The sequence below is a fragment of the Cydia pomonella genome, chromosome 2, assembly GCF_033807575.1.
Source record: "Cydia pomonella isolate Wapato2018A chromosome 2, ilCydPomo1, whole genome shotgun sequence".
Lineage (NCBI taxonomy): Eukaryota > Metazoa > Arthropoda > Insecta > Lepidoptera > Tortricidae > Cydia > Cydia pomonella.
In genome coordinates, this window is record NC_084704.1 from 22588142 (window position 1) to 22613629 (window position 25488).

General features: G+C 34.8%; 3 protein-coding genes across 4 annotated transcripts in view; 1 reads left to right on the forward strand and 2 right to left on the reverse strand.

Moving 5' to 3' along the window:
• Positions 1-25488, forward strand: part of LOC133534655 (muscle-specific protein 20-like) — a 28090-nt gene extending 2602 nt beyond the window's left edge. Inside the window, exons 2-4 of the mRNA XM_061873861.1 lie at positions 23640-23848; positions 24486-24606; positions 25116-25488. Coding sequence (XP_061729845.1) covers positions 23640-23848; positions 24486-24606; positions 25116-25307 — 522 coding nt within the window. The 3' untranslated portion in view covers positions 25308-25488. The remainder of the gene's footprint in view (positions 1-23639; positions 23849-24485; positions 24607-25115) is intronic.
• Positions 580-7934, reverse strand: LOC133534654 (circadian clock-controlled protein daywake-like). Of its 2 annotated transcripts, XM_061873859.1 has the most exons (6): positions 7775-7934; positions 6264-6356; positions 2524-2671; positions 2127-2260; positions 1753-1902; positions 580-1363 (listed from the first exon to the last, which is right to left on the reverse strand). In XM_061873859.1, the coding sequence occupies exons 1-6, from the start codon at positions 7845-7847 to the stop codon at positions 1170-1172; spliced, it is 792 nt and encodes a 263-aa protein (XP_061729843.1). In that variant the 5' UTR covers positions 7848-7934; the 3' UTR covers positions 580-1169. The 2 variants fall into 2 exon arrangements, with proteins under 2 accessions (XP_061729843.1, XP_061729844.1); XM_061873860.1 differs by lacking the exon at positions 6264-6356.
• LOC133534656 (muscle-specific protein 20) lies at positions 12256-13994 on the reverse strand. Its single transcript, XM_061873863.1, has 4 exons — positions 13844-13994; positions 13207-13406; positions 12983-13103; positions 12256-12828 (listed from the first exon to the last, which is right to left on the reverse strand). Exons 1-4 carry the CDS (start codon positions 13847-13849, stop codon positions 12646-12648), a joined length of 510 nt encoding a protein of 169 aa, XP_061729847.1. The 5' UTR covers positions 13850-13994; the 3' UTR covers positions 12256-12645.

Below are 25488 nucleotides of genomic sequence, written 5' to 3' on the forward strand. Positions count from 1 at the left end.
AAGATGGAGCTCGCCGGTTCAGTAGTAGCCTCTTGCTTTAAAGGAACTACGTTTGTATGAAAATGCGATTTCGCGCGGGTCCCCCTCTGTCGTCTTAACAGTGCTCCACTTTTCTTTTACGTTTCCCATTAACTTGGTACTCGGAATATTCATATTTGCCCAATAACAGGATGCTCTTTAAGCTCTCAAATAATAAGTAGATAGCGTCTATGGTATGAAGCTACACATAGATTACTTGTTAACATTACCTAACCCCGTTATAATGGTAAATGACTAACGCCACACCTTGACTTACCTGAAAATACACGGCGTGAAAACAACGTGGAATAATTTGGCTCCCTTCCAAGGATTCCAGCCAGACGATAGAGTCCCAGGCGTATTCTAATTTTAATCATAGGATATGAATTCGATCTGGATTACATATAAAAACGTCACTTTTGACACTGACAGATCCGACCCATATCTAGTCCAGATCGAATTCAAATCCTATAAATAAAATAAGAATACGCATGTCCGTTCTATGATTATATATCATGGGGGAAAGGATTTTATTTAAATATGTTTAACTTTGAGTCCAAATTAAGGGCGATTAAAAGGCAATTTTTATTACTTATTAATAACGCTTGTTATATGTAGGTACAAAAAAAATATATTTTATTAACAGACATAATATTTAAAGTACCTAGATCATCCATATTGCAGAGCTGGAGTCCCAAAAAAGTTTGTATGCTTAATAATTACAAAGAAAGTTACAGACCATGGTTTTACATTTCAAAAAATATAATAGATACATACATACATTAATGTGTGTTCTTGTAGAGTATCTTCTTAGACGCAGCTTCACTCCTTAAATTCAATGACACAAATGAAACTTACTTATTAATCTCATTATATAAATCTCCTCTTTTTAAAATCTTTTACTAAAATTGGGAGAAAAGCAAGACCCTAGTTGAAAATACTTTACTTAATATATTTTTAGGTAATATTATTCTTTATAAATATAAACTATTATTTACTTACAAAATAAGTCAGTAGGTAGATATACCAATAACTAATCCAATAATTTTTCAGCTATAAATTAATATCAATTTAAACTTACATAAATTACCTTTTTTTAAACATAGACAGTCATACTTATTTTACACTCACACAAAACCTATTATTTAAAATTAATGCTTTTTATCAGGTTTTTTGTTAACAACGTTGTTCTTAACATCCCCAATCATGAAATTCCCAGGCAGATTATGGAATAATTGTTGCATAAACTCCAACAGAATGTCCTCAATTGTCTTGGTCAGAATAGGTCGTAAAGATTCAGATACTGGCCGCCAATTAGCGTTAAGATAAGAATTCGTACTATCCTCTGTAAAAAAAAGAAATTATAAAATCGACATTGTTCCTAAGATCACAACAATAGAATAACAAGTAAATAATCAAAACCTAGCCAACAATCGTTACTCTGTGGCTTGTTGTTGTGACGTCACAAGAAATCCTTGAAATATTCGCAAATAACAATGATTGTCGTCGCTCTTTCAACGTCTCAACGTTGCAATTTTGCAACACTGTAACACCAGGATGGCATGAAACTGAGAAGCTTGAAGCAAAAGATATTGATAACAGCGCCATCTATATGTACCTGCAGAAACAAGAGTAGTTTTTCTACTCACCAACAGATGTCGCTTTTAATGCATACTTTCACAATATTATTCTAGTGACGTAATTTAAAATTTAACCAATTAAGTATGTTCTTACCTAAAGATTTAATGCCATCAAATAAATTATTCATCCGCAAACTCATACCGCCAATGTTGTATTTTACATGTGCAGCCGTGACGTTAAAAAACACAAAGCCATCCTTGTCGTAAGTTTTGACGTCGCTGACAATGTCAATTGTCATGTTCGCTGGAAAGGATAGACAGTGATACTGATAAAGACGGACATAGTTCTGCATGGCATTTACAATGATGACGTGGGGCAATGTCATCATTAATGCCAAAAAGCTATGAAAATATGTCGTGTTTTCGTGTAGATACTCGAACTTATGAAATAAATAATGGGAGTTGATAGCATTATAGCATTTGAACTCACGTTTATGCAGGGATTTTATATGGATTTTATGAACTTACTTGGTTCAAACCAGCAGCGTCCGCGTCCAACCAAGGGTATCAATAAAATCTTTCCTTTAAGATCATAAGTGCCCTCTATCCTGATATTTGGAACTCTTACTCTAGTATAAAAGTCGTATGTTTTGCCATCCACTCTGAAATAAAATACAGAACTACCGGTAAGTCAATATTATGAAACAAAAAATTATAATGAAAAAATAGAAACTTCACAGATTCGCACTGTAACTTTTGATTAATATTTTTGATGTGAATCATGATTAGTCTTTTGTTCAATCCGCTAATTTCCCAGATTTCCCTTTCCGACAACCGACTCGACTTGCGCGTCACTCACTAGACTCAGTCGATCAAACAGTCGCGTACGGTACTAGGAGTAAATAAGATCAAGGTGGTGTCTCACTGGCTCAATAAAACCTCTGTTTGGCCGAATCCGGTCACAGTGACGTTATCCAGTGCAGCATTAACGTTAACTGGTCCATCGCCTTGCAAAATTCTTATTTTCGGAATTTTCAACGGATCCAGAGGCTCCATTCCTATTTCTGGAAGTCCTAGAAAAATCATATAATTAAAATTATAACCTGTAACGCAGCACACGAAATGTTAATTAGCAGATATTATTATAAATTATCATGATTTGAGATCCTGATTACTGATTATTAGAAGTACGCGTAAATTGTTGTGGAACTAAGAGAGCCGGATTACTGGAATATTCAAATTACTGGAAGTTAGAGCACATCTGAATATTATTTTGAAATGTGTTTTTGTATGTCGTAGCAATAGGTACCCTACATATACTAAAATACTAAATGCAGAGAAAATTCTACCGTTGTTACCTGGATTTTAGGCTTTTATAAAGAGGTTCAAGAGTGATAATGTAAAGGCACATAGTAAAGGACAAATAATGATCATTTACACCCCTAATTAAGTGCCGGATTACTGGGTGTACCAGGCCATCAAAGTGCAGGATTGTCGAGATTTCACTGTATATTAATTATATTATGCAGTTATTTAGAGAATTGGAATTAACAATACTGTTATCGTCAAATTTTTATAACGATACCGAAACTTCGTGGACATAGTAGTTAAGAAATACCTAGCTTTCGCTTTCCGCTAGTAGCAACCAAGTATGAACAAGTAAGACATGTCGTAATGAGGCTATGTGACTAACCCAGCGGGTCGTAAATCTACCTCAACCTATGTACTTACCCTATGTTAGCTTACTGAACAACTTACTGCAATAAGAAATAAATAATACAAGACAACATTTAGATTTTTTTATATTAGTGAATCCATATTACTGTTACTACTCGTACCTATACAATTTTCATCAGCACCTACATCGAAATAATTTCAGCGTAACCGGTAAATATACTCGTATATGTGAATTATTGATAAGTAGTTAGAAAGGTTAACACGTATTTTTTAAACAGTGCAGCATGTATTTGTTTGTTGTTTTCAAAGTCAAGATACATTACTTTTCTGCAGAAACCGATAAAAACATCACTTTGTTCATCATAATAGTTTGTCGGCTGAGAATACGTTTGTGCCATATCCATTTTTGAGCAAAATCGTTTTTGAATGATTCCTATAATAACAAAAAAAAAAAAAAAAAATATTTTTCAAAAAATCTACATCCACATTTTATAGCATAATTTACAGTCTGATAACAGAAAAATATCACGAAAATTGTGACATATCCAAAACTTTGTGTCATGTCATGTCATGTTATAGGTAGAAGTTGTTAGATTTGTAGCTGGCTCCCAACGGCTTATCCTTTGTCCATTGTTAACTAAAACGGGGCGTGCCACTACCTGCAAAAAAAAGGGTCGTATAATTCTAATTGGCACCTGAGCGCGGGCTAGTCCAACGCTCAAAAAACCAGTGTAGGTGTGCTCTCCGATAACGCGCTTTTGCTACGCATATCGAGGACACATTTTAGACTGGTTCGATAGCGTTCGACTCGCCGGCACTCAGTAACCGTATAGGGACCACAGAAGAAATTGCAAAATATTTTTCCATTTGTTCATTTTGAATCTTATTTCAATTACCGTAGGAGTTGTAATTAAATAACCGGTTTAAGTGACCGGGCCCTTTTTTTGCAGGTAGTGGCACGCGCCGTTTTAGTTAACAATGGGCAAAGGATAAGCCGTTGGTGGCCAGCTACAAATCTAACAACTATACATTGTAGTACGTTATTTACTCATCAAAAACTGATATCGCAATAATAATTAAATGCTTTTATTTCATGATTACCACCATATTAAAAATATTTGTATAATGAGAAACAATTATTTGTATATGTTATAAATAAGTAGAAATTATGGCTAAATGATAAATAATTTCGAAAAAAAAATTGTGGTTGCCTCTTTTCGCTCTCCTTGCAAGCCAATGTAAGTGGCGTATGGCACAAACGTATCTACAAACCGGTTTCCTGTGTGTTACCGGTTAAATAAAACACGAATGAGGGAATAAATACATAGGAGCGCAGAGTTCACGAAGAGTGTTTGAGTCCCACAAAACTCGAGTGCAGTAGCTTGCGCACGGCACGGTTGTGCAATGGCGGCCAACCAGGCGCACAGAGCACGCCAGCATTATTGCACGTGAAATGCTAGCAATAGCTTCATTTTGAAATACTTGTAAAATTATGGCTATAGTGGAAATTTTCTAAGTTCACAACATATTTGACAGTTATGAATTGACCCTTATATATATGATGCTAAGACCTACCGTTTTACTGATAGCCTTAACGTCATATATGTATATATAACGGTCAATTCATAACTGTCAAATAACTGTGTGATCTTAGGCTGCGCTGACTGTACCTATAAAATCCAGATTTCGGTATAAACACATTAAACGCATTACAAATTATAAATCAATTAGCCGTTTAGCTGATTTCTTGCTAGGCATGCCAAATGAAACAAATAAAACGAATTAGGGACGTTATGATATGTGAGCATTGACAATTTGTTAGTTTGAACTTTTGTTAAATAATAAATTTAATCTAATCAATATCTACTCGGTGGGGCTGTATTATCCATAGTTCGAGTTCATAAAGTTCGTGAGATATACTGTAAAGCTTGATATACCAACTAGACTAAAAAAAAAACCAGCCGTCATATTATTTTTCAATTAAAGTAAATATATGTATTGAAATGCAGCATTTACATTTGGTCCTACAACAGGACTCCTTTCGACTTTTTGTTAGATGCTCTATATAAAAATGCAGTTAATATTTATTCTAAAACTAACCCCGTGAGATTCTAAGAGAGGTCTAGAATCTCAGTTTTACCCTAATTACAATTTGGATACGGGCCATTAAAGGATGATGTGGGTTTATGAAACGAGCTGAAAGCGAGCGCATGTTACTATATACCTCCATTGATCACATACTCAATAAAACGTCATCTCGACCGATACTAAAATTAGGTCAAATCAAATTCCCTTGTTTCCCAGAGATGTTCGAAATTTGAATATTGTGTTGAATACAAGAATAATGTTTTCACAGATAAGAAATTTGATGTACTTAACAACAGTTCGTTCAATTCAAATCATCTTTATGTTGGTAGTAATTTGAGACTTTTGAACGCATAGGGTTTATTTTAATTGCTTAAAACATGGCCTGGCATAGAGCTCGCCTCTGTCAAGAAGCCCATTAGAATAAAAAAAAATGTATCGCCATACAAGGGTAGAAGTTACAGATATTATATCACATTTTAAATCACTTAACATTTTTTTTTCGTTGTATTATTTTCATGACTAAATTACTTCTATAATTACTGTAAAATTTTGTTTACTATTTTGCATGATTAAATTTGCTCTGGTGCTGTGTAAACTGTGCATAGTAATAATAAATAAATAAATAAACTGCCCAGACGTAACAAGGCTATTGGCTTGTGACCCAACTAGGTAATAACATTTTGACTTCGGTCTAAAAGAGGAGATTTAGCACAGGGTCGCCTAGGGTTCATTACTCATGGTATATTTTATACTAGTGGGCATGTAAGACCTCATCAAATACACGACATAATTACTTAGTTGGGAGTAACTATTACAAATTGTAGTAATAAACAATTATGAACTCACACGTAGAATTTTTATAACGATTATTGAAGTATGTTGTAAAGCTTACGTATTTACCTGGACCTAAGGCATTGAAAAGTTGTTGAACAGCCGTCTTTGAACAGTCGTCAAATTCAGGGTCACTCTTGAAGCAAGTCTTTACGAAGTCAGCTGAAATTCGAAACAATTACAATTAACTCCTTAGAGCAGAGATACCTGAAAATTCTTCTAAATTGTGAAATTTCCACAAGGCAAGTTTCCGGGAAGTTCTCATTAACAAAATAAACAAAATTTAAATAATCGATAAATAAAGCGATATTAGTTATTATTTTTATAAGGGGGCCAAGTTATTATTTAACCCTCTGTGCTAATATTGAAATCTTGACTTGAGCGTTGCGAGGGTTTCAACCAAACTTTCCTACCGAGTGAACCAATTTTCATAAGGCCAACGCGAGGAATATTCTACCTAGCTAAAATATTAGATACAAATCAAATCACAATGATTAAATATGTACCATTCAAAATCGTTTTCAATTCAATTCAAAACTTTAAAGTCAATCCCACCAGCCAACATGAGAAAACAACTCTATATTTGCATCAACTTACTTTGCCACTCTCGTGGGTAAAATGCAACTTTTTCATCAGTTTGACGAATAAAGAGAGCAATTACGACCTGGTGTTATTTTGTAGTATAATTTAAGCAAATACTGTGACCCTGACATTAGCATTTGGCTTTGTGTTACATAACAGACTTTACGTAACAAAGTTTAAGTTTTACATAAGCAATGCAGTTTTTGCGAGACTGGTTTACACCTATTCACTTAACCTACCTCAGTCTCCGTTTACCTTTTACATCTTGCACATATGCAACTATGCAAACATTTAACTAGAATTAAAATACAAGCCAGTTGCGTATTTGACTTCAGTTTCTTATTCGTAATACTGTAAGTCAGTAATATAGGTAAAACATTAACAAATTGTATTTCATTAATATGTGCGTAATGCGAATCTATGTAAGTACATTAACTATCGTCCGGGCAGGACCCATTATCCGCCTGTTGAATACGTTTTATAAAATTATTAGTACTTATAATAAATAAATCTATGGTAAATTGCACAAGACGTAAAGAATGTTCAAACTACCTATAGTGAATTGAGAAATGGTTAAAAATACAATTGCATAAGTCTCTTTAGGTAAAATGGTTTAATAAATATGATGCTTCTTTACTGGAAAGATTAATAAGTAACTTTTAAGTAAGATGCAAATGTGAGTTGTCTTACACGTACGAGCAAGTCAAGGAAGAGTACCTACTTTGTTGACACAACAAAGCCTAATGATTATTTGTAAACAACAATGAATACAAGAAGCAATTCTGAAAAAAATCTGATTCACTTTTGCAGCAATTTATAAATCTAATTTAAATTAAATTTAAGCTGCATACTTAATGTGTACTCGAAATCGATGATGAAAATGATTTAATTCGGAATCCTGATACCTAAGGTTATTTTGATCACTCAACCGAAATCAATCAAGATCTTGATCAAACAGCCGGCGTCCATAAACAGAGAGGCTATCCAAAAATACTTACGCTTCGTTTTGTAATGTTCCGCCTCCGAACTGTGGTATAACACACACGTCACTATAATTAGTTTTAACGGCATGTTTTTGCCTCAGTTCGTAACCAATCTTCCTCAATTTTATTTTAGTTAGACGGCTTGCTATCCCTACGGTGTAAGCTTAAGACTAACTTCAAGACAGCCTTTGGCTCGCAGTAATGTAGGAAAGTGGGGAGACACACGCAATTCTTGAGTATGTAAATAAAGCTTGAACTTTACTTATTAACAACGAAATAACTTGCGTTAAGTTCATTTGTATTTTATGAACGCAGTGAACAAAAATGATCAAATCCGAAGAGTAATATTTATTTTATGTTCGTTATTACATATATTTTTGCTAAAATATATCGTGAAATGTTAATCGTCTTAGTTGAAGCGTAGCTTAGGTACATACACAACATTTAAATAGAAGGAGTTAAATAAAATACATATCTTTTAACGATTTCGTATAACAATAAGTATAATTATTTAGAAAACTGCGGTGAAGTGTTTTACTAAGGCTACTAAATGCTGATATTTTCAAAGATTTAGGGCTAGGTATGCGAAATCTAGGAAACATAAAGACTGGATTTTCTTTGGACGTGGCGAACAAGCGTTACAAAATCGCAGGTCTCCAGAGGTTCCAACAAACATGTCCTCGTCTTTCACAATGGGAGAGCTGGAAAGCGAAACACCCTGAGTTCCTGTAAAACCCGTATTACCGGTCGTTCGTAATCGAGCTCATACGCAGCAAACTGTTACATTCGTTCCGTAACATCGATCGTCTTCCACGCGACTCGCGTGTGCAATCGGTAGTGCAATCAAGGTAATTATTCGAAAACATTACCCTGCTTGCGAGGCGCTGGCGGAACCTGTGTCACGTCATGTCATAAGCTCATTATCATGGAAGTTGACTCTCGGCAATAGTAGCTATAGGAAAATATGTACTTGATCAGCAAACATTTGGACCGATAGTGCTTGTTTCTTTAATGCTTTAGTGCGGAATGTGCTAATATTTAAGATGGACGAGTGCCGAAATCAATCTAGAATTATTTCAGACTTGGCTTGTATCAAGTGTATCAATCGCATAAAAATGGTAGCGAGATTTCTGTCCCTCTCCACAAACAGATCCAGAACACGTTATTTTGTAATATTAGGTACCAGAAAATCTTTGTACTATAATCGTTTACGGTTGTGTAATATTAAAAAAATAAATTCACGGGCAGCGTTAATTAGTTGGCCGTCAAATGGCCGTGTAAACGTCGAAAATCCCTAAGTGTGCTGTTTTATAATCTGTGCAAGCCCTTCACGACCTATTTGTCTGGCTGGCAAACTGCCAACAAAGGACTATCGCTTATTAAACCCGTTCCATCTGACCTGTAGCCCGCTGCATTAATAATTACACAACATGCTAAGCAGCTAGTTCCGAGATTTGCTTTAAACGGTAAAAGCAATGCGGTTGGAAATTGCGGAAAACGTATAGTTAATTAAAATAAACAAACTTTTCGGTGCCATGGTTTTAAACGCTAACAACACCTATAAAATAGTCTTGCTTTGAAATTAATCTTTGCTCTCTAGGAATAAAACGATTATTTGTCCTGTTGACAAACTATATATTGTATACACATTAATAATATGGATATAATGGTCAGTGGGATTTTTTTTCCGTAATAATGTGAAAGCATTCCTTAGACCAGCTTACATTACATACAGCTACAGCTTACGTTTCCAAAAGTTAAAAATATCGGTTCTACATCAGGGAAGTGTTTTGTCGATAAAAGTTACAAATTAAAATTATAATACAGTACTTATACTTTACTTTTATTTAGTTATATAGGAACAGAAGAAACAACTATTATTTTCCTTTGTGGTTACTCATGTCGACTGTTCTGTTTTCCGTAAAACGCCTGTTCATGGAAATTCACCGGTTAAAAATAAAAATTAATCACAATTCCTAATGAGCTGTTAAAATGTTGCGTGTGTCAAGGTTTTTGTGTCATGTATAAGAATATATTTAACGCACATCCCTCGTTCGTTGGCTGCCGGTCAAGATAAACAGGACTGGTCACAGACAAGCACTAACCCACGCTCCTCTTGGCCTACTGAACGAACTTTCTGGAGCAGTAGACCGCTATCAAAAATATTACATTTCGTCATAAAACTGGACCTAAAGGAGACTTGCTAAATTTATGTACTAGTAAAAAGGAACCCCTCGCTATTTGCATTTGCAAGTTAAGAGCAATTCCTAGCTGTGCAACTTTTCAAATCACGAATTTTTGAAGCTATGTTTCTGTCGCGCTGCGGTGGGCGGTTGTTCCATGTGGTTGAAATAAAATAAGTACATATGAAAACCAATAAGAGTCTAATGACTCTTAAGACTCGAAAAGCAGCTGTTGTTTAAAAATAATTCGTCACAAATCGCAAAATTTTCTAGTATACACTGTTTACAGTCCTTTAACAAAACCACAAGAAGCTCTCAGCGCCGGCTATTTCAGTTTTATCGCTGCAAACGAAGTCATGGCTTCACATGACATATTAACAACCTGTTACTTTGTCCCACAAAATGAATGAAACAGTTCGACGACCTCTACCCTCGTTAGGAATATCTAAATATTCTCGTCTGCCCATTGTCAAAGATCTGTTCCTCGTAAATCTTGCTGAGATTTTTTTCTTGAAATAGAATGCTAAATATTGGTGGACTGTTTTTAAAAAGAGATTCATTTGAAGTCAAGATAAAAACATTCCTGCTTACTGCCACATTAGAGCAAGCTCCCAGAGCCGCCAGACCTTACTTATTTTGTCATGAATAAAATGTATGAGATAATATAGTGTAAGTATGTACTTTAAATGTCTGCATACTTGCTATATTGCCCCAACGGCCATTTGTCCGGTACAAGATGCTAAAGTTAGATAAAAATATTACTAACCTCTTCATTTCTCATGGTTGATTTTTATGTATGTTTTAGAAAATATTGTTAATAATTGATAATCAACATTGCCAGACCATTTCCGCCAGCGGTATTTTTTACCACACGCTTTAAAGCTGTCCAAAAATATTGTAGGTAACTTTACTTATATTCTCACTCTTGATAAACTCAGAGAACCATTACTATTACATTTTTTAAGTAGCCACGCCAATTGGAGGGGCCCAACCATCCCCCAGACCCACATAAAGTTTCACACAAATACACATATAAATTTTATATGTGTATTTGTGTGTCGGGCCAATATAGCATGCATGCAGATATTAAAAGTACATACTAACACTATAATAATATTATCCCATACATTTTATTCATGAGAAAATAAGTAAGGTCTGGCGGCTCTGGGATCTTGGACTACATATACACACAGTTTTAGGTATATGTTAAATGAATTTTCTGTTTGACTATCTATACAGTGTGCATTTTTGATATTCCTAACCTCAAACTTAAACTAGACGTAGGTTTTAGTGCTGTAAAACAATTCTGAAAGATATTTTTAGTTTAGTCTTCTCTACCAGAGCATAATTAATTTTTGATTTTTTTTCATGCTGTAATGTATTTCGTACATCATGATCACTTGTAACAGTTGTGACGTCGCGTCATTAATAAGACGTTTTTAGTTAAAACAAAGTAGTGATACATTGCTTCAAAAAAAAAAACGCTGTATATTTGATACTGCCAGTTGGGGATAAATCTTCATTTTTAATTTCTTCCATTTTACAGGAACACGTCCCACTTATATCAGTTATATTATACATTTTCACAAAAATATCAGACAGTTTCAATTCACCACTTATCTATTGTTTAAGAAAATGTTACTTTAAAAATTATTTACCTTAGTCGGGCTCGGGAAACCATATTATATTTTTTAAGCCTGACAAAATAATTTAATGCTTGGATATTTATGAATACCTAAATTTCGAGCACTTGACTAAAATTGTGCCACTGACTTACAGTGATACAATTAAATTCAACTATGTATGTTTAATTAAACACGTATACATTTATGTACTAATTGAAATTAATCTTCAATGTAAATTGAGTGCTCAGAAAGTGTCTTGGCATTAGTTCGACCAGTCAGGAAAATTAATATCTGCCTGGACAGAAGTTAATTAGGCCAAGGGTGTCTATTAAATTAATTTATTTTGCATACATTTATCATGTATAGTTTTACGATCTATTCGTGTCAGATCATAGCAGAAAAAATCTATAAGTAGTATGCGTATTCCTTCTTGTGGTGTATCAGTGCTAGAATAAATAAATGTTATAATTCTTCATGTTATCCTTCAGTGAGAATGACTGATTTCTCAATGTTAACAAATATTTATTATTAATAGCGTTACTTATTACCGAGTACGAGGTCAATTCCGTTATATTTACTTTGGTAACAATGTAGGTAGGCACTTCTTTTCATCATGCAATAACAAGATATTTACGTCTTAAGCTTGTAATATTTTACTTTTCCAAAAGAATGAAAAGAATAAAACGAATACCTAAAAATAGTATTTATTATAAAATTATATTAAATATTTACACATACTTGTAAAAATCTTAACAAAAATAAAACTCGTTAGATTATTAATTCTAATAGTAGCAATACAATAAACCTTTCACAATCTCTGGTATTGTTAAGTAGAAATCTCACATATCAAGTGTCTCATTTAATTTACTGTAGCTTACATTAGTAAATTAATTTAATTGATAATGTATCTTCAGATCAAACATAGTAAAGAAGACCACAATAACTACATCCAGTAAGCAAAAAGTAAAAAATCATCCAACCCTAGACCAACAAGACTGGAATATGCTGTTCTCGTAAAAAATACTGATTATGGCCGGTCGGTACGAGGTACTTGTTAAAAAAGCATTGAAGAGATAAGTTACATGTGGCGGGTGTTGCCGAAGCCACCGTGGCCTGACTGAGAAGCGCCCTTGTTGTAACCCATCTGAAGGTTCAGCTCCGCGTTGTGGGCCCGGAGCTGTTCTTCCGTGAATGTACGTTCATTCTTGTCAGCCATTTTGGGACCAAGTTGAGGACCGGTCCATTCGGGGTGCTTTTGGGTCTGAAAAAAAACAAAAATATTAAGGTTTAATGTACCTCAATCTATAATTTTTTATAGTAAAATAGATGCTATCCTTTTAGTTAATATAGTCACAAAAAAGATTATCAAATTTAAATGTGATTAGGTAATCACACTGGAAAAGTGAAGGACTTACAATTCTGCCAAGAGCGTACAAGCACAGAGTAACTTGGGGGATGTTACGCCTCTCGAACAAATCAGCAGTTTGGAAGATTTCTTCCTCCGGGACTCCGTACTTCTTGATAGCAGCCTGGAACCTAAAACCAAAATTACTTGTTTACTAATAAGTCATTAAACAAACTCATAATTGGTTTGTCCTGGATGATTTTTATTTTAGACACTGTATTTGATTATAAGCACCTTTGGATGTTTTCCATCAGCTGGAAGTTGGTTCCTTTCTCCTGGATCTTTTTGACGGAGCCAGGCGACAGCTTATTAGCCAATTTGCATAGCACGATGCCATTTTTCAAAATATCCTCGTAGTCACCCGCTGGCAGAGGCTCTCCGATAACCGCCTGAATCCAGTTCAGGACTTCCTGTTCTTGTTCCTTATTCCTGGCCTGAAATTGGTATAATTATCATTAGCGATGTCGTAAACGTTTTGAACACCGGCCATAAAGCGCTAGCTCCAGTGCCAACTCGTTTGATGGCCGCTCCAGCATCATCTCCGAAAATAACGTCTTAAGTAACTCGGGCGCCTAAAGATCCCCTCTGGAAAGTTAAGGGAGAGATTTAAAAGATCGTATGCGTCCACAGACGCGTGCGCGCAGCTGCGCATACGCGTCTAGCTCATTAATCCGTCATTGACGTCAGGGATCACTTACAAAACTCGTTAAATTAACCATACGGCTGTACTTAAATGCGATGGTTAGAGGTCAAGACAATGTCGAAAGCACAATGTTTTTCTTGGCAAAAGATTAATTTTGGAAAAGTTTAGTGAACCGTTCTTAAAATTCTTAATAACAACGGAAATTATTGCCAAGTAAAAAAAACTTACGGGCATTTTGATAATTTAAAAGCACTGATCACTGGGGCGAGCTTTCGCGGCGGTACCAGCGGCTGGACTGGCGTTGTGTTGCCGGCCGCCCAGCACCGCGTCGCGGGGGCGGGCTGACGCCCAAATGTTTTCTACGGCACTGTAAACATATCATAATGTATCCGTCAAGTGCCAGCTCAGCAGAAAGCTGGGTCCCGTAGGAAACAATTTTTTTTTTTTTAATATTGTACCTATGTACTGCGATTCTAAATCATGAAATAAAAGTATTTAAACGAATTTATCAATTTTGTTGTTGTTAAGCGGACCCGGCTCCCATAAGCCGTGGCAATGTGCCGGGACTACGCTAAGAAGAAGGAAACGAATTTATCAATTTAAACCGTTATATTTTATGTTTTTCAAGTTGCATTAAAATGTTGGTAGCAAATATTCGGTGATGCATATTTAGGGATGTGTACATTGTGCAACGTTACACATCCCTAAATATGCAGTGTATCTTTTTCTCTGCGGTTATTGGCGAAGTAAATGATGTTAGTGTTTATAAGTGGCTACTGTACTCTAATAAAACTAAGAGCTGCGATCAGTTATATTTTTATTTCCACCATCCACCACAACACCGACCTCTCTCCGGATGTAGACAATTTATCTTTTTTTGATATAAGATTTTATTGCGTAATCAAATAATTAACACACGGATAATTTTATATCAAATTACCTATTCGATAATAGATATTTGATTGTAACCGTTGTAAAGTTACCAATTGTATATACCTATTATCGTACGTAAATTATAAGAAGAGCAATTTTAGATATTTTATATACTAGGTACTTAGTTTAGGTAATGGATTATCAAACAGTTATTGCGAGTAATCAATGAACTAAAACGCTGGGCACAGAAATAGAAGTGTTGAACGACTTGAAAATTAAAAAAGCCATGACGTACGAGACGAAGACTTCGAGGTTTTCGGTAGTGATGAATTAGCGTAATATATAGCTGATGGCCGTTTTGGAAATATAACGCTGTCAACGCTAGTGTAAAAGAGGAAACGTAAAAACAAAAACTATTTCGCTTCCGTGTATTTTTTTACACACACAGCTACACAAAGACTACTTTTATGTAGATGGGTGAATTAACTTTTTACAATACATCAAATTTTTATATGAAAAATTGGGTGACCCAGTGGACGGACCATTTTTCATACAAGAGTGTGGGACAGCTTTATCCCCTGGGTCACTGCTCTTAAACAGGTTATAAAATATCAAATCATGATAAAAATATTGCATTGGTACATAATGTCTTGTTTATCTGTTTTTATATAATAAGGAAAAAAATACATACATAAAAGCCGAATATTTTTATTTATTAACCGTCTTCAAGATTTCAAGGAGGAGGTTATCAATTCGGTTGTATGTTTTTTTTAAATGTTTGTTACTTCATAACTCCGTCATTTATGGACCGATTTAAAAAAAAATTTTTTTATTGAATCTATATACATATATACAGATTAGTCCCGTTTTTGTCAAAACTCAGTTCTGATGATGGGATCCATGAGGAATCGAGGGAACTTTTCAAATGTGAAAGGCACAGGCAAAGGCATTTTTCATCACCAAATCAAGCATTTACATTTAAAAAAATCGGCCAAGAGCATGTCGGGCCACGCTCAGTGTAGGGTTCCGTAGTTACTCTTCCGTCACAATAAGCTAAACTGGAGCTTAAAGTATAGTAAATTGTTAACCAAGGGATGAAACGGTACCTTTCACCCGAGTTAAACAAAATAGGCAAATTTGCATAATCAGTACCTAATTGAAGTAAGTCTTTTTACTATGAAGGGAAAACTTTTTGCGATAACTCAAAAACAGCTAAACTGATCATGTCTGCTATAGTTTTCAATTAATGTCTTTCTTAAGCTCTACTTCCACGATTTTTTTTCATATTTTTTGGACCTATGGTTCAAAAGTTAGAGGGGGGGACACATTTTTTTTTCTTTCGGAGCGATTATCTCCGAACACATTCACTTTATCAAAAACTATTTCTTGAAAACCCCTATTAGTTTTGAAAGACCTTTCCAACGATACCCCACACTCTAGGGTTGAAGCGAAAAAAAAATTTCACCCCCACTTTACGTGTAGGGGAGGTACCCTAAAAAAAATTAAATTTTTAGATTTTATTGTACGACTTTGTCGGCTTTATTGATTTATATACCCATGCCAAATTTCAGCTTTGTAGCACTAACTACCACGGAGCAAAGCCTCGGACAGACAGACAGACAGACAGACAGACAGACAGACGGACATGGCGAAACTATAAGGGTTCCGTTTTATGCCATTTGGCTACGGAACCCTAAAAAGTGACATTCGATGAAGTGGAACTGCTGATGTTGATCAGAATAGAACTCTTCAACGACGCATAGTTCCCGCTTGGCGATTTGTCGTCTTCCTTATGTTTGTTAGGCAAATTAGGTTTTCGAGACAAATGTTTATCAAGCGCGAGATCTGATAGTAGAATCTATGAGGAATCGAGGGAACTCTTTAAATGTGAAAGGCATACATATGGTGATTTTTATATTTTCATCACCAAATCTAGCATTCACATTTAAAAAGTGACATTTGATGAAGTGGAACTGCTGATGCTGATCAGAATGGAACTCTTCAACGACGCATAGTTCCCGCTTGGCGATTTGTCGTCTTCCTTATGTTTGTTAGGCAAATTAGGTTTTCGAGACAAATGTTTATCAAGCGCGAGATCTGATAGTAGAATCTATGAGGAATCGAGGGAACTCTTTAAATGTGAAAGGCATACATATGGTGATTTTTATATTTTCATCAGCAAATCTAGCATTCACATTTAAAAAGTGACATTTGATGAAGTGGAACTGCTGATGCTGATCAGAATGGAACTCTTCAACGACGCAAGTTCCCGCTTGGCAACTTGTCATCCTCTTTATGTTTGTTAGGCAAATAAGGTTTTCAAGATACATTTTTGTCAAGCTCGAGATCTGATGGTAGAATCTATGAGGAATCGAAAAAACTCCTCAAATGTTAAAGGCATACAAAGAGTGATTTTTGTATTTTCTTTAACAAATCGAGCATTTACATTTAAAAAGTGACATTTGATGAAGTGGGACTATAATAAACTTTCTTTCACGGTCTCCCTCATTGAAGTCGGTTTTTTTTTCTTAAAAATTATTTTGATCACTTTTAATCAAAAAATTTAAAATTAAAATTTAAAAAATTCTGACAACAAAAATTGATTCAGCCAGATATACTTTCTACGTTTAAGCATCAAGAAGTATTTTTGTATTGTTTTTAATCAAAGACACTGTTACATACACACTGTTGGTCCAATAAGGCGCTACTACTAATGAAAATAAGGTCAATTTCCGTAAATAATAAAATGAATAAGGTCACTTTACAATGTAAACGTGTTATTTTCATTGCAATTTGAGTTTAATATAACAACAAATATAACATACCTGCGTTTTGGTTAGATATTATATAATATACTTTTATTTAAATACGAATTCAATTAAATACAAAATTATTTACTATTAGATAATTGTTTAGCAGCTGTCTTATTGCGTCAAAGTTTTAGCGAATGTAAAGAATTCTGTATAAAATTAGATTTACTGCAGTGATCGAATCGAGAGTATTTTTTACTGAGTCATTTAAATATAACTTTATGTGAACTTTACGTATTTTCCACTAACTAAATCTTGACAAATAATTTTGATTTTGATGTCGATCGATTCAGCATAATTTATTTTAGGATCATAGGTTTCGCTGTTTTGCATATTAAAAAAAAGCCTATAAACCTAGGTTTTAATTTTGTCAATAACAAAAAACAAATCATGGAGAATGGAAAATATATAGAGGTGGAAAAACGTTTTCTCTTTTTGTATACGATCACGTGGTATACTTCCCTCTTGACTGATATATTTAGGTTACCATAGATATTAAAATAAGAAACGTATTTAACCGGTCTGGTAAGAAATCGAATTTTGGGAGCTTAAAAAATAGAAACATGTACTGAAATTTGGCAACAAAAGCGGAGCCTTAAAAGCCATGAGTAGTATTTAATGCCTTTACAGCTTTTGTTTATTTTAAGGCAAATAGGTACCAGTTATTTATTTTGCAACTGAAATATTGGAGACTAATTGTGAAGCACATTTTAAAAAGAAAATGACTATCTTAGCAAATTAAGGTAAATGCTCATTTAAAATTTATATCTGGATAATGATTAGGTTAAGCTGTTGTTTTAATATATATAAAGATCCTTAAAAAGTTATTGTGGTCTTATACACATTGAATGTGTTAATGAAAATAATAACGGAATGTTAAAGTATGTAAAAACATCACTTTTATAATAACGTTGTTATGTACAGTTTCTAGCGCGTAAGAATAGCCAGCCACGCCAAGTTAATTTTCCTTTTGTCTTTAACGCCAACGGGTAACAGTGTGATAATTTAACAGTTTAACCAATGCGTTCGATTCTCAATAAATTGTAGAGTGAATTGAATCGTCGTTCAAACCAAATTTAATCTCAAGAACATTGAAAACAGTTTAGGAACCTTACTGACTGAACCTGACTCAGTACTTTTTAATCGTACATAACTTGATGCAGATGAAAAAACACATCTAAATAAACGCCAAAGATAGCGTCAGTTAGTTCAGAAATAATATATTAGAAGTTAGTGTTGTGGAATAAAGAAGCGTATTTTTTAATTAATCCAATATTAACTAAATTTTATTCCGGACTCCATCTTCCCTCTTAGGGTTCGCCTTCATAGGTCTAAAATACTAGACCAATTTATAAATATATAAAAGTTGATGATAAATATCAGTTATAAATTAAAAAAAATATTGTTGCCAATTGTCGGGAGCCACTTAATCCGACAATTGGCAACAATAATGTATTTTCAAATCATTTGAAGACAGCATTTCTATTTTCTCAGCAGTCGGTGAAAAATTGGTCGAAGTAATATATGACGCCACTTGTCATCGAGACGCGCTTATTTTTAACCGACTTCAATTTCATAGAAGGAGGAGGTTCTGTATTCGGTTGCGGTTATGAAAGGAGTTATCTCCAAGTTGGTCCCATTTTAATTTGGTTCTGATCTGATGATGGGATCCATGAGGAATTGAGGGAACTCCTCATTTTTTAAAGGCACCTGTATGGTGATTTGGGTGTTTTCTTAAGCAAATCGAGCATTTTCTCTCAAAAATCATCAATTTGAGGAAGTGGATCTGATGATGATAATGATAATGATTTATTTTAAAGTAGTATGTTCACCGATTACTCCGACACCCGTGATCCGATTTGAGTAATTCTTTTTTTGTTTTAAAGGTAGTCCCATAATATTTTTTGTTTTGATCTGATGATGTGATCCATGAGGAATTGAGGGAACTCCTCAATTTTTAAAGGCACGTACGGTAATTTGACTGTATTCTTAAGCAACTCAAGCATTCCTCTCGTAAACTACGAATTTGATGTAGTGCAACTGCCTTACCACGAGTTTGATTCTACATATTAGCTGACGTGTTCGTAACTTACTTTCTATATAATTCGTTCGATGATAGGATTCCAGTACGAGCGAGATGCATAGAAAGTAAGTTACGCTAGCGAATATGTCAGTGTCAAACTCGTGGTAGGGGTATTTACTGATTATGGAGACCACGGGTGATATATGGAACTTACCTCTTATAATTTGGTGTATTATGATTTTTGATGTAGGTAGTGTTGGTAATAAGAGATGAGTGTTAGGTGTGAGAGGTGTGCGAGGTAGATGGTGGTGGTGAAGGTAGAAGGGGGTCTGAGGATGGGAGTTGAGGGGTTGGGGCTTGACTAGTCAGGGTTTGAGAGGTTAGGGACTTAAGGGGGCGGTGAGTTGATGGGTCGGGGACTGAGGGGTTGGGAGTTGAGGAATCGGGAGTTAGGAAATGTGTGGTCGGGGGTTGGAAGTTGAGGAATTGGGGGTTAGAATTAGGAGTTAAATGGTCTGGGGTTGAGGGGTCGGGGAATGCCGGTTAAAGGTTTGGTGGTTCAGGGTCAAGGGTTTCAGTGATCAGGGGTTGATGTTCTGTGAGGTTGAGTGATCGGAGGGTTGGGGGATTGGGTCAGTGGCGAGGCGGAGGCTAGATTTAGAGGAGTGGCAGGAATGATTTCCCAGACGGACTCTTTTCCTCCTGATTATTTATTAAAGTTAACGAATTTAGTGTTAAACATGATTGTGTTTTTCATTCATGCGTCACGCGTCACTCATATCATAAGCTCTTAACAATGCCTTCAAACTAAAAATGGAAAAAAAACCTTTTTACAAAAAAAGTAAACCGACTTCAAAAATAATAAAATAAAATATTATCCTTTTTTAAGCATAAGCGTTACCAACTGTTTGAAGTCGGTGTCAAGTCAAATTTAGAAGCATACCATGATTTTGGTACGAGTCGCGTTATTTCTTCAGTTACAATACAACAAGGCTGCTCCTTATTCGACTCGAGAAAGCGACAATAGTTATTTGTTTTACAAGATGGCAAAGTTGATGTTTAACCCCTCGTGGTTATATTGATACCCGAACAAGCGACAGTTCTAAAATTGAACCACACACTTGTAGCGAGTGGTCTGTAAAGTGAAATCTTGAGCGTTGCGAGGGTTTCATGCACGAGGGTTAATTTTTTTGTTCATCACAGCAATGCGAGAAAAATACTAACTGTAAAATATTACAACTCAAATCCAAGTATAAAATCATCACTTAAACGTTAATTCTACCAGCCGACATAAGGAAGCGAAGCAACTCAATATTTGCATCAAATTACTTTGCCATTCTTGTGGATAAAATTCAACTTTTTCATCAGTATTTGAAGTATAAAGAGAGCCTAGTTGGTTGCTAGTTGATGTGGTGAAAAATAATGTAAGTAAGTGTTACAAAATAATTGTGGAACTTACTCGTATCTATAGGTACCAATTTCTGCTTTATTAAAGTGAGTTTATACTTGGTTTAGACTAAATTGTATTAACTTTACTATTGAATTAGAATAAGCAAGAAGAACTGAAAACTAGTTTCAGTTGTCGGGTGTCAGACCGTCAACATCTCCAGCATCTCCTGAGGATGCCTCGTAGAGAGGCGAAACACGTGTCGAGTTTTGTACTTTTGGTGGTGGGTTGTTATATTTATTTGCGTATTTATTTTTGCGGTGGGAGGGTGGGAACATTAATTGCATGTAAAAATACGCAAGTAAGTATAACGGGTTAGCACTGATTGACTAACACGTTATTTTCTCGCGGATTAGCAAAGTAATATTTCTTGCTTTAATTAGCATGGATTTCCGCAAAGTAACGCCTGATTCTATTAATGATTGAATTAGAATCTTTGACAGTTTATGCCTTTACTTACATATATTGAAATAAAACCTTAAGATAAATCTCAAGATAATCAAATAACGTCGCTATACTTACTCAAACTCGTATCAGATTTACGTATCTAATATATTGATACGATGTTGAGTAAGTATAGCGACGATATAATGTACCTATATATATTTTTAAGATATTATAATATTACTACTGTAAATTAAAATCTAGAGCACAGTGTTTTCTTCCGCTTTTAGCGGTATCAAATATTCTATAAATGATCCCGCTTGGCCGCCATCCAAGCTGAAACAGCAAAGTGGGCACGTGGCTGGGGAAGCCCTAATATTTACAACAAATACTTATATTAAATAATACCTACATTTGGTACTAAGAGTATACAAATTAAACTATTTAGAAGAAAATGTTTATGAATCGTTTTCGGCTCTTGCGATGCAAAGATAATTCCTGCTCATAATCTGAATGTCTAAAAATAATGCGGACATGAAAACAGCTTGCAGCGTAACGTGACGATTACTTGAATCTCGGCACTCTCAGATTCTCCAGAATTCTCTATAAAATTGCGATACTAATTTCGCATTAAAAATTATTATTTGTAATTATACTTGTTTTGCGAAGATATACTTATACTTTTTGTGTAAGATAGGTAATCAAATACTAACATAACGAGACTACCAAAAAACCTACTTGGATATAGACACATCTTTATTATCTAAATCGATTTAATTTGATGGGATGTGCCCAGGTGATTTGTGACATTTTCCGAGAGAAAAGGCACGATCTTATTTATTACTTATCTTAAAATAACAATATACAGATGATTACTATAACTAGCTTATATCTAAAATTACTTATCTAATATTACTTATCTTGATAAATATACAGTAGGCGTGCCTATAATATTTGTTAAGTTCGCTTGAATTCTTCAGGATCCCATCGTCAGATCCTAATCTGAGACCATAAAACCGTCGTCTTCGAGAAATCGATCCTCCTCCATCGAAACTATGAAGATTAAAAATGTATAAAAAAAGCTTACTTCACGAACATATTTAAAACAATGTTTGTATAAAACCTTCCGTATTTAAACTATATTTTCTTAACATTTTCAGTTATTTTGTAGGTACGCCCGATTCAATTGTACGGACAGACAGACAAAACTAAAAGAGTTTCTGTTTAGCCCTACGTTTAGTTCTACGTCAGCGATCTGTATTGATCATTTACGAAAAGTTAGGTTAGGTTAGTTAGGTAGGTAGTGCAGTTTATTTACCTATCCTTAATAATATTACGCAAACACAAAATAAGCATTTACGCTTAGTTAGCTAAACAAAACATGAAATAAATTAGTAGCTGCCTAGATTGTTTGTGTTGCAATGCACTCGGCTAAGTGATGCTTAGCTGTTGTTAAACGTAAATTGTCTGTCCTTTACAACACACGTGGTAATATGGGAATGTCCCACGATATGAACAACGCTTCCATGGACGTAACATCTCTCTGACATTAGAAAGTTGTGAGAAATCCATTCCTGCTTTCAGTATAAAATAATAATATGTTAAAATTTGACCTAACCTTGACTGTACAGCAAAAAATGCGATAGGTTATATATTACTTAGGAATCCCTGCATATATATAATTTACTGTTAGACATATCTCTCTTTGCTCTGCAGAAAGCAGAAAAGTAAAGTCTTATACATAGTATTTTTAATATAGCTTGGGTATGGTGACAGGGGTAATTTTCATAAAATTTTTAACCTTAAAATTCAAAATATGTATTGTGATAACTGCTGTCACCATATATAAAAATACTTACTTATAGTTTGTGAAAAATTATGCTTATGTTTTTTTATATGTTAGCATAGTCAGCAAACGAGCAGAAGAATTATGTTTATTACGAATAAATATAATTTTAGTGTCTTTGCAAAATCAAAGTACTTAAGCGGTAAATAATATAATTTATCCTCCGATCCTTCGGGTCATCTATTAATTAAGTCACACGAATTTCTAGGTTTTTTGACCCCTTGTCACACTTGGTCACATTTAACAAACTCCTCCCCCATAGTGTGACGTCATATTTTTGGCAATTATGATTTCAACGAAATCGGCAATTCGAATTAGGTATTATTAACATTTTATCAATTTTTTTAAAACATATTAGTAATTTTATAATTTGGAAAGAAAATTAAACGAAAAAAAAAACTATGTTCGTTCAAAAAACTCGTTATTTAACTTTACAGCAAAAAAACAGTTACTGATCAAGTTAAAGTGACGTCACAAAGGTTGTGACTCCCATCTCCCCCTTGTTAAAACATGTCACATTTTCTTAACCCCCTCTTCCTAAACGTGGTGTGATGTAATTAACGGCGATGTTCCCCTTTTCCACGTAACTTTCCATTTTTCCTCCACATTTATCATAACTTTCTTCAATATTCATATTCCAGTGCGCTGGCAAACGTGAGCCCGAGAAGGAAGAAGAAGCCCAGCGATGGATAGAAGCCGTGATCGGAGAGCGATTCCCCAACCTGCCATACGAGCTGGCACTGCGGGACGGCATCATCCTCTGCAAGCTGATGAACCGGCTGCAACCCGGCATCATCACCAAGGTCAACATCTCTGGCGGGGACTACAAGTTCATGGACAACATTAGCCAGTGAGTATGCAAAAAACTTAAATCTATATCATCTGTACTAAGCTGATGTCAATCTTTAAGCACACGCTTATTGTATATACCTAGGCTACGTTATTCCTAGGAACGAAATATTTTTCGTTCGATGATTTGATCTTAGATATTTGACCCAATTGTCAACGAAAGAAGACTATGCGTACCTATATGTGTGTTGTTTGTGTTAGATGGGAGCTGAATAATATAATGCACATATACCCATTATAACCTATACTAGACATATAGTATGAGTATATACGATGAGCCCATGAAAATATTAAGTACGTTAGTGATTTATCGTCAAGTACTTATTTCAAATGTGACTCTGATTGGCTAAATGGCAATATGAGCCATTTTCGTGAGCCGACTTTTATGTAGGTACATGGTTGTGTATAATATTTCTTTGGCACGCTCTACAACATAAATTATTTGATGGATGTCAACAAGTGTGGTATTGATACTATTGATATTCTTAGAATTGTAAGGCAATGATACGAATATAATAAGTAAACTAAATTCTATAGGCACCACGAACTAAACGGCGTAACGTAAACAATTTACACGTACGTATACGTCGTTATTTTTATTTCTTTAAAATGACTTGTTTTGTTCTTCTTTTTCGCAGGTTTCAAAAGGCGTGTGTAAAATACGGCGTTCCAGATGTGGACCTGTTCCAGACCACGGACCTTTGGGACCAGAAGAATATTTTCCTTGTCACTCAGACTATCTTCGCCATTGGCAGAACTGTAAGTTTGCTAGGTCACACAGGTACTTTATTATGTTTATTTTCTAGTCGATTAAGTACCTAAAACGTATTAACTCTCTTGCATAAACTTTAGTGCATCCAATATCGGAAGATTCTCTACACCGGTAATGAAAAGGGCACGCTTTCAATAAAGCCGTGGCAGGATAAGGGAACATCTTGTGCCTTTATAGCTTTTCGGCCTGATGTTTTTTCTGATGATGTGCCACGTCATTATTAAGTTCTGTACTGAATTTTACTGTTCGCCCCTTCTTATTTTTAAATAAAAATATAATTGAAATAAAAAAAATTTTTATTGAATATTTCCGTTTCAAGAATTCAAATTTTTACATGTTTTACACTTTGGGTTCACTTAATTGAGACTCGCAATATGTCATTCTTTTTCTTCGTAGGTATTTAGAAGACGGCCATGATTCACTCTTACTATGCTTGGTCGAAGGCACCATCGACAAAACATTTCCAGATCTTGGGTCACCGTTTTTTTTTTTTCAGGCATATAAACATCCTGAATGGCGCGGTCCTTTCCTCGGCCCTAAACCTGCTGAAGAAAACCGACGCGAGTTCAGTGAAGATGTCGTTCGGGCAGGACAGACTGTGATCGGTCTGCAAGCCGGCACGAATAAGCACGCGACGCAATCTGGACAAAACTTTGGCGCGTCCCGCAAGATCATCCTCGGCAAGTGAAGTACCAGGGCAATAGGATGTTTGAGGAGATGATGCCTAGTCATTGTTAGCAATAATTATTTTATTTATTATTTAATCAACTGTTTCATAAAATACATATTAATCCTATGTTTGTATTTATAAGTATGTAATTTAAGGCGGTAATGTAACAATAAATAAATATTTATTAACTATTTTTTCA

Bases quoted from the DNA above. Each gene is read 5' to 3' on its own strand.
- LOC133534656 (XM_061873863.1), bottom strand. The intron at 13,104-13,206 runs GTGCTTATAATC...TTTTGGTTTTAG, and splicing joins CTGATGGAAAACATCCAAAG to GTTCCAGGCTGCTATCAAGA. The intron at 12,829-12,982 runs GTAAGTCCTTCA...GTTTTTTTTCAG, and splicing joins TGTACGCTCTTGGCAGAATT to ACCCAAAAGCACCCCGAATG.
- LOC133534654 (XM_061873859.1), bottom strand. From the start codon at position 7,847: ATGCCGTTAAAACTAATTATAGTGACGTGTGTGTTATACCACAGTTCG. The intron at 2,672-6,263 runs GTAAATACGTAA...TGATTTTTCTAG, and splicing joins TTTCAATGCCTTAGGTCCAG to GACTTCCAGAAATAGGAATG. The intron at 2,261-2,523 runs GTGAGACACCAC...ATTTTATTTCAG, and splicing joins ACAGAGGTTTTATTGAGCCA to AGTGGATGGCAAAACATACG.